At 46.8% G+C, this 10124-nt stretch overlaps 1 protein-coding gene across 1 annotated transcript in view; it reads right to left on the reverse strand.

The window, feature by feature from the left end:
* The window catches only part of ITPR2 (inositol 1,4,5-trisphosphate receptor type 2), a 253736-nt gene extending 244184 nt beyond the window's left edge, over window positions 1-9552 (reverse strand). Inside the window, exon 1 of the mRNA XM_032446237.1 lies at window positions 9298-9552. Within this exon, the coding sequence (XP_032302128.1) occupies window positions 9298-9389 (92 nt within the window). The 5' untranslated portion in view covers window positions 9390-9552. The remainder of the gene's footprint in view (window positions 1-9297) is intronic.
* Window positions 9553-10124: the final 572 nt, after the last annotated feature.

Genomic DNA, 10124 nt, shown 5'->3' on the forward strand with positions numbered 1-10124 from the left:
ATGTGGAAACAGTAATGAACCAATCAGTTTTGTCACAGCTGGCTTTCTCCAAGGTTTACCACAAGATAAGTAAACATTAAAAAAAGCAATTTAGCATTGACTATCTTACCAGATCAACATTTATAAAACAGAGCGGCAACCCAGAACTTGAAGTCTTATGTTATATATGACAACTTGTTAGCAACCTTGTGCAAGTCACTCCTCTGCTTGAGTCCCATCTCTTATTACAACAATTCCCTTTAAAACACTGCAGATCTACAGGGGAAAATCCAGACCAACACTCTCTCCTCCAGCCCTACTGAAGTATAACAACTGTGCCAGGCAGAGCTTAATCACAGTGAACAGTATAGTCTGCCACAGACAGGAGACAGGTAAAATGGTCCCAAGGCCAGGAGTTTGACTCCACCACCCCAATGCACAACACTGCTTCCAGTGAAGTGCTGTAACAGAACTTCACGTGTAGCAGTTTCACTGTGTCCTGTGTACTACTAGATAGGGAAAAAATAAATAAATCATGCAGTAATTGGTCTTTAAATTCACTGGCAGAAAAACCTGTTCAGCTACAAAAGTTAATACAGACAGGACTTGAGGCCTGCCAGGTCCTGACCTTGTTTTTTTCACAAGCAATGCCATCGCTACCATCAACCAAGCTCACCTCTAACCTGAATCCTGCAGTTGTCCAGGTTGCATAGCAGTGCTTCTGAATGACTTAGTGGCCAAATTCTCATTTCTACTCAAGTAATCTAGAGAGCTTGCCAGGGAAGCATTAACCTGGACTTGGATATAGTTCAATTGGGATCCTGTTATTAATTACTTTGTAATGCATTTGCCTTTTTTAAGCCTACAGATGTTCAGGTGTAGGACCTACTGTCAGGGATCTTGGCTGCTACTTTGTCGGTTATTTTTTCTTAGCAAAAGTGTATACATTATCATAACTAACTGTCAACTACACTTATGGAAATGAATTATTACCTTCTCACTTAAAAATAAAAATCAATAGCCACTAAATTCTGTATGTTTTGGACTTTTATCATTTAAAGGCTACTTCATAAGCAGCATGTTAGGACAGCAATGACATGTAATCCTATCTACAAAGATACTTGAAAATTTCATCTGAAATTTAAACTTTCCCGCTGTGACATTAATAAGAAAACCCAAAATATTTCTTGCAGCAGCTCAATACTTGCAATGCCTGTTTAACGTCAAAGCTCCATTTACTAAGTTCTGCCTTCAGTCTGAGAAGCACTACAGGCATCGCCCAACCTGATTTTTACATCAGCAAATCTGATTTCTTCTTCTATATACCAACTGTAAAGCCATGAAATTTCACAGAATTCTTCATTTAACTTCAACTTTCCAGCTGTCTGCAGAGTCAAGTGAAGGAAAAAAAAGTTAGCTTACCGAGTAGTTTTACAACATTTATTCTTTGATCAGAAAAAAAAAAATGGAGCTTGCTTAGTGATGTATTTTTACATTTTTCACCAGTCACAACTAGAAAGATCTGCTCCTGGTGTTTTCAAAACCGATAGTCTTAACACAATCCATTAGTTTTGCTTACAGCTTTTTTTCATTGTTTCTGAACGCTAAGAAAATATTAACCAGGCATAAAAGGTGACTGAGAATACCTTAGCCAAGCACACCAATTTGGTTATCTGGAACAACTGCAGAGCCTGACAGATCTCCAAGATTATTCAACTTTAAGTGAGATCAACAAGGTCATGCCAAAAGCAGTGCTCCAGTCTCAGGCACTCTTGTACCAGTCGTGAGACCCCACCTGCAAAACATGTGCCCTGATACAAAGACAGAAGAAGGAAATTACTACTAAACTCAAGGCACTTCTTATACATCACGCACGCGATGTTTTCAAGCTTACCTCCACATCCACCCAATTTACTTCTGCTTAAATGGAAGTTTAGAACACTCTAAATTCATAGAGTCCCAGGAGCTGGGACTTCTCAAATAATCCCAGATTATTTGATAATAAGGATAAAACTATACTTGCCATGTTCTGTACAGCTGCCCCCTAAAGCTGACAAGTTAAACTCCAAATTGCATAGCTCAAGATTGAAAAACTACCCAACATTTCACAGGCATTAGACTGCAAATGTGCTCTGGAGCCAGGCGAAACTCCCCATAGCAAAACAAGACATGTCCTGCAGGGTTCCTTGGTGCTTTGTGCCTGCTGGGCTCCAGCTCGAACCTCAGGCTAGGCAAAGAGGCAGGAAGGAATGATATCACAAGCAAAGAGAAGTTCATGAGCTGAGTTTCTGTCTGTTAACTGTGGGCACTTTGGTGTAAAAGTCTGGAGCTTACTGTGAGTTTCAGCAGCTGTTTCCTTATTCTGCAACTGCATGCTTTCTTTCAGCTGCCTCTGCAACACTCATTAACTTACATATGTCAGGTGCAGAGAAAAAAAAAAAAAAAAAAAAAAAGCAAACGTTTGAAATTCAAACAAGCCTCTAAAAGAAAATCAAGATAACAAGTCCAAGCGTTGGATCATAACAAGCTTCTGTATTTTGTGATTCATATGAAAAGCTCCAGTTTCAGGGTTTGTTTTTCTTTTAAATGACATTGATTTTTATCTGCCAGAGGTCGAAGAAGAAAAGCTTGGTTACTGTTTTAACGTTGGCTCCTGCAGTAAGTTCAATTTGCAGTGTCAAACAACAACAGCCACACCTCCATATGCTTTCCTAGCCTTCTTCTGCCAGGTAATTTCAAACGGATTTCAACCCCATGCCTTCTGTCACATGGCTGCAATCAACCTAAAGGGACATGTCAAATGAACTGTCTTAAACTTGTTATCTATAAGATTACAGGAATTCATTACATATAACCTTAGTTGCTAGGTGCACATGATGTCCAATGCTTTGGTAATGATTCTGCCATACTCTGCAAATATGGAACAGGACTGTGTCAGTAAGGGCTGCTTTGTGCTTTTAAAGAGAATTGTGTATGGTAGAATAGGCAATCTTAAAACTATTCCCACTATTTCTTATTCGGAGGGATTGATTTTGTAACTCAGTCATTCTCTTAGGGAAGACAGTACTGTTATGCATTTTCCCAAGCAATACCAAATATTCATTTGACTGAGACCAGACCAGACTCACCATTTGAAACAGCAAACCAAGCAGCAGCAGCATCAGGCTGCTTGCTTCTGTGTGGAATAATCTGAAAATAAATAAGACAATTTGCCAGCAACTTTCAAAGCTATTTTCTGACAGTGGGGGACTGCAGATCCCTCAGCAACTGTCCTTCTTGTGCTTCTGTTCACTTACACTTTCTTTCCAATAGGTTCTGCCTGTTGTACCATACACACCTAACTGCCCATGCACACAGGGTGCCTGAATCTTGCCCTTCTGACTTTCCTACCACCTAACCCTAGGCCAAAGAGCAAAGCTGCTCAGAACCAGCAGTGCAGGAGCTACTAACTCCAAAGCCATTACAATGAGATAATGGCCAGGGGCAGCTTCCAGCACAACCCACAGTGTCACAGCAGTCCCAGTAAGATCATTCTCCATCACAGTGCCTGCAAAAGCCAGGCCAACATTAAGAGGAGCAGAGGAAGAGGAGTCCGCCATGCAGGAGGAAGAGCAGGCCTTATGGCTGCACTGCCACTTCCACACAAAAAAGATCATCCCTGGGCACACCTCCCTCAGTAGAAGTCAAGGCACAGCACCACAGCAAACAGCAGGATCCAGGGCATACGATGGGCAAAGTCTGCACGTGAATGTACCTGTGGAACTGGCTGTTCAGTACTTAGAAGGAATCAAATTTAATATAACATAAGTGAAGGTTTGAAAAATCAGTCATAAGGACGCTGTGAAAGGCTAAAATATTCATCTTGAAACAAGTGGCAAAATAAAACACCAATGAGGAAACAAAGCAAAATCCTGAACGATCAATTTCCTTCCCTCATTTTTTCAAGTGCAACACAGTGACACCTGAAATCTGCTGCTCCTCTCTCGGCACAAGAAGGGACAGACCCTTCAGCACAAGCAGACACCAGACCCCCACATGCACCAGGGCAAACCCAGCATCTGTGGGCCCATGACTCACCACATAGCTCAGCAGCACCCGTGCCATTGGCACTGCAGAGCGTGAGGCCCAGTGCAACACCAGCTGCCCACAGGCACGAGTGCCTCTCACCGGAGCAATTGCAGATGGAGCCCACCCTGCCTTCTGGGGCACGTTCAAAATATAGGGTGCCCCTGATTGGCATCTGCAGACCACATAAGGGACTGCTGACCTAAGCCTCTCGTTATGCAGAAGGCAGCTCAATACAGCTTAAAGTCATACAAGTTGCTAAACAATCTTCACTCTATACTGACTGCTTCCCACACAGCCCTGTCGAGAACAGCAGAAGCTGTAAGAGCCACACCAGCCGTCTCCACTTAAAATTAAGTCTCCTTTTATTTCAATCAGCACACGCAGCTTAGGGGTAAACTCACTTTTACTTTGAATCAATTGGTTCTTTTCCTACACCCACTTCACTCTCCACTTGTTTGTCCTTTGATAATGAACACTTTGAACTAGGGATATTACGTTTCAGCATATAGCCTTATTAATCGTAAGGCTGTAATTAAGGCTACTTCTGCACTCCTTCACATTCAGGCTGTGCTCTGTGTGCAGGCAGAATGCCTGGAAGAAGCCGTCCCCCCTGGGCTCCTTACTTGCTGCATTCCCACAAGAGTTCTTTGTGGGAAGCCCCGTGCCATTGTTTATTTAAAGGCGGCACTGTTGTTTGGGATGAGCATCAAAATAAGTTCATTACAAGCAGCAAAGCTGGAACAGTGCCCAGTTGTTAATGTGAGGGGATAATTGCAGAGGAGATAACCTTTAATACATGCATTGAAATGCAAGGCAGGCGAGACACAGGCTTGTATTTATATATTTCTGCTTATGTGGTAAGCATTATATAGTCAGTGAAGATATTTAATAATGCATACAACATAGTTCACGCTTTAAAAAGTTATCACAGAAGAGAAATACACAGTATAGCTGCAAAGTGGCCCATAACCAGCCAATTTGTGCTCTCAGGTACATCAGCAGACACAGAAAGTAGCTGTAGAATTCAGACTGGTGCTTTTGCACTACATTGATAACAAAGAGAAGGTATTTCTGAAAACGCTAAGCCTGCAAAGCAGAAAAGATATTAAGACACAGAATCAAACTGACAAGTTTCATCAGGAGGATAAGGCACCTCTGTAACAAAACACAGCAGCGCTTCTGGCCACAGGAAAGAGGAAATTCATCTTTCCTCCCTGCTCCACATATTACTGTTCTGTATGTATCAGAATTGAATTATGCTGATTCCAGTTACGCCACTTTCACTTTCTTCAAGCTTTTTATTCTCTCCTGACTAATTACCCTTTGTCAGCTGGCAAAAGAAAGAAAAAAAAAAAAATTGCCATTAATTAAAGGACATGTACAGTTCTCCTCAAACATAGCTTACAGTTTCAGGCAGTATAAGAGAAGGATGGAAAAAAAGGTGCACTTATGAAAATACTACACTGGCGTGTTGTAGCATCATCAGTATCCTGCTGGTAGCCCCCACCATGTCCCCCATTAACCACACTCAATGAGGATTTTGTGGCCCCGCACCGCAGCAGCTGTGCAGAGGTGAGCCAGGAACGCAGCTACCCACAGTGACCGGTAGCCCCATTGTCAGACTTCCCAGCAGCTGATGCCGGCTCTTGTGGATATTTACTGCTTTTCCGCCTCCCCAGCTGAGAACATATTTTCCTCTCATTGTACAGAAAGGTGATTAGCGGTAGCTCCAATTCCCAGCACACATCAGTGCCCACACTTACTGTCAAAGCACTGGGAAGGTGGTCCGAAGGCTCAGGCACCACTGTAAGACAACCTGTGATACCCGGATCCATCGCCTGCTCTGCCACATTCTGCCTCTAGGACATAAAGCCTCATGCTGTGCACGAGCTGAGACACTCTTAGAGTTTAAAAATGTGTGTTATTCAGTAACCCAGTACAAAACTGATTTTGAAATGGCTGAAAAATTACCCATGGGTACAAATTCCTTTTCCCAAGCACTTCTCAGGCTGAACAGTTTGTATACACAGAAACATTCTTTTTTAAAAACAGAAGCAGAGAAAAAGAAACAGCTCAAACCTTTGGGATCAGGAAAGTCAGATGACCCGTCATCAGCACCACAGAGCAGAGCCCAGATTCAGAATAAACCCAAACTCAAACAAACAAAAATAAATGCAGGCAAGTGCTTGGACCTCTGTACCTCACGCATCTGAAGCCTGCAGCATCCAACAGAGAGTGCTGAGCTTTGAAACCCTCTCTAAGAAGTCCCAGAGGTGCTGCTGCCCACCTGGATCCACAGCCTGCAACATCCTTCTGAAGACGGGCATTTCTGCCTCTCCTTCAAAACCTCACCACAGCCCCATTCTACAGATGGAAAAAAGAGGAAGAGTTAGGAGCAGGCTGCCTCACTTCTCTGCCCCTGCCCCCAGCCAGCGCTGACTCGAGATGCGGAAGAGACACTCAGTTTCCTCTTCTGACTGTGGGATCACATCTACCAGCAGAGCCCTTGCGCTGTGTTTCACCCAACAGCTGTTTTATAAGTAAACAGAAACAAAAGCCCTGCACCAGGGACAGGAAGGCAGGTTTCTCTTGGCCCAGAGAAGTGCCCAGCCTTTTAGGTCCCACTCCCAGTACCTCACTGCCCCAGCAACTCCCAAAACCTTTTTACAGCCAGAGGTGTAAAGAGGCGTTGCTGCCTTCACAGCACTCCCAGGCATAATCATCTGGACACGGGGCAAGGATGCCTGGTCCCCAAATGCTGAACAAGGGAGGACCACCAGTCCTGCTCCCTGCTCAGCAGGAAGGTTCCCATGCTCAGGCTTCAGCAGGTATTAAGAAGGGCCTAAGCTCAATCTACACAGCTCAGCTTCATCTTTCTTTTGGATTTAAGTTTGATGAAGAAAACCGAGCACATGAACATTTCTGCATCAGCAAGCAAGCAAAAAATGCACGAAACCCAGCTTTCGCATGGATCACATCAGCACTAATCTGTTGGAATAAGGCCACTTACGCATGGGTCTCCCCAGCCTGAAGAGGTACTGTGCACGCCTTTTTACCTTGTTTATAGTGTGGCCTCACTCACGCTTTGTTTAAGAAACAATTAGCCTTTGACAGCTTAAAATAAACAGCACTCTCTCCCTGCTACAGAGCCACTAGATTCAAGTTGGATTTAAAGTTCTTGCAGCTACATGAGATTGATGGACCAACAGACTGCGAGCCACAAGCTGGTTTGCTCTCCTTTCCCTGACCTTGGCAAGACGGGACACCTCCACACAGGCACTGGCAAAGCAGGGGACCTGTAGCAGGCAGACCGGCTGCAGATGCACAGCAAATGTGCAGCTAGGCAAAGCTCTCTCCTGGACTTACTGGTGCTTTCTTCCTTGGACATAATGGTGTTTGTCTCTTGCCTGGCTGCAGCCAGCCCAAAGGCAGTGACTGCGCTGTCTGGCACAGGTAACACCACCTGGCAGCACGACCTTCAATGTCTGCCCAACTCCTGCACCACCAGCAGAGGGTCAGTGCTCCCACTTAGAGGGCATGGGAGTATTTCACTGGCAGCTTCACTTTTCCTTTGGAGCCTTCAAGCTCCTCAGCTCCAATCCACAGCCGTCTTTGGACGATGGGGAGCACAGGATGCTGAGGAGCTGCCAGAGCTGCCTTGTGTTCCTGAAGCCCTGAAGGAGAGACACAAGCAGATATCCTGCCTCATCCTGGAGGTGTCCTCCAGCTGATTAGCTTGCTTTTACTACAGGAAAGCCTGGAGTGATGTTAGTAAGGGTGTTAGCTTAGGCTCAGTGACTTCTGCAGAAGAGATCCCCTGTGCCATAGGCACACTGCAGCCTCGGCTTCCTGTCCGTAAAGCTGGGTTAAATGCTCTGCCCTTGCTCCTGGGAAGGAGCAAGAAGCTACAAGAAGCTCAGTAGCCACCAGGTAACCAAATGCAACAGTGTAACAGAGCCCAGCAACTCCAAAACAAACTCTCCTGACACAGAAGACATGTGGGGGCTACAGGAATAATAAACAATAGCCAATGGTTAACAGCTGCACAAAGCAAACATTTTCAGACAGCATTTAAGATCACAAAGAGTCAGCAAAATAAAAGGAGATGTGAGACACGGCAGTCACAGATAGAAAAGGCACGAAATTAACAAATAGAGGAACAAACCATGGAAAAAATATTTGTTAACGTGAAATGATCACACACAAGAATAGGAAGTAATCATAACATAGAAAAAAATATAGAGGACTACAAGCTCCAGCTTCCTTCCAGTAAGTGTACGGCAGCAGGTACCCCCACAGTCATTGCTGCTATCCTAACACTGACTGCCCTTACTCATAGCCTCACTGTTGGGCCTCAAGGGCACCAGCAGCTCAGTGACAGGAGCCGTGCACACCTCACAAACTAAGGGTTGACTTCAGCATGAAGTACATTTGCTTAACTGTAGCTCTGAAGGTACAGCTGATGCCTGAGAAGCAAAAGCTGTTGTTTAACCTGGGCTTGAGCTGTCTCATGGACTGAATGGCAACGATTCACCCCACCAGCACGCAGTTCAGGCACGCTCAGGGACATGCTCACCTTAATCATAGCACCCAGGCACTGGGACTCTGCATCAGTGGAACTGTGAGGGCTGCTGCTGCAGCCACGCTGTGCCACAGGTAAAGAACACGACGGGTGTGCTCCTGGAGGCAGCCCCGGTGGGTGTGTGGGATCCCAAGGGGCAACCAGAAGCACACAGAGAACCCCAGGCAAACAGGAGAGGGGCAGCCACGGTTGCACTGCACCTTTCCATCCAGCACAGAGGAAACACAGCTCGTGAAAGAAGCATCCCCACGGAACGGAGTATTTGGTTACGAAGAGCTGCTTATTGTCCACCGCAGGGAAGACCCCACCGGAACACGAACGAGGAGAGGCGAGGAGAGGAGAACACGAACGAGGAAAGTTTTTTGCCCTTTCACACCTTTGCAGTGAATCACACACACACAGCCAAAATTAAAAATAATAATAATAGTTCGAAGTAAATACATAAATAAATTAAAAGCTTTCAAGCCAGGTACACGGCGCACACGGGGCACTCCGGGTAGGCTGCGCCGGACAGAACCGAGCCGGGCCGGGCCGGGCTGCTGTGTCTCCCCGCTGCCCCTCTGGTCCTCCTCCGCACTTCCTACTTTCCCCGCTCCGCCGAGCGCCGAGCCGGGCTGGCAGCGCGCTCCGCCGGCCGCTTCCTGTGCCGCCGCCCGCCCCGCACTCACCCCAGGGTGCTGATGAAACCATTGACGGAACCCTCGGCGTAAAGGGACACGATGTCCCCGATGTACAGAAAGCTGGACATTTTCTCAGACATTTTGCCTCATTCTCCGTTCATCTCCGTTCAACTCCGCCCTCCTCGAAGCCAGACAACACCGGGTGAGTCCGGAGGAGCGCGGCGGAACGGCGGCGAGCGCGGGCCCGGCCGCGGCTCCTGCGGCGCTGACAGGAGCGCGGCGTCGCTGCCCCCCGCAGCCCTTAGCCCGCCTCGCCCCGCGCCGCCTCCCGCCCGCCTCCCGCCCCTCGCGGCGGCCCGCCCCGGCCTCGCCACATGGCCGCCCGCCTGGCCCGAGCTGCAAGGCTGCCCCGGCGCGTTGCCGCTGGAGCTCGGTGGCGTGTGTACTCCCCTGGGTCAAACTTTAGGAACCCGACTTCTTTCACCCATGTTTTCTCTACAGCTCTAATCGCAGACTTGCATACCCGCAGCACCAGTTAGTCACTGCTTTTCCACAGAATCACAGAATGACCCGGGTTGGAAGGGACCTCAAGGATCATGTAGTTCCAACCCCCCTGCCTGGCAGGGCCACCAAACATACACCTTTACTAGATCAGGTTGCCCAGGGCCCTGTCCAACCTGGTCTTGAACACCTCCAAGGACGGGGCATCCACAACCTCCCTGGGCAGCCTGTTCCAGGGCCTAACCACTCTCCTAGTGTTTTTTCCAGCAGCTAGCTGGAGGTTGTGAAGAAACAATAATTTACCGTGGTCAAATACTAGGCTTGAATGTTAGGAGTATAAATCTGGTGGCAGGAACAAGCAGGTTGCTGCAAAT

This window comes from Coturnix japonica, chromosome 1 (genome assembly GCF_001577835.2).
Source record: "Coturnix japonica isolate 7356 chromosome 1, Coturnix japonica 2.1, whole genome shotgun sequence".
Classification (NCBI taxonomy): Eukaryota; Metazoa; Chordata; class Aves; order Galliformes; family Phasianidae; genus Coturnix; species Coturnix japonica.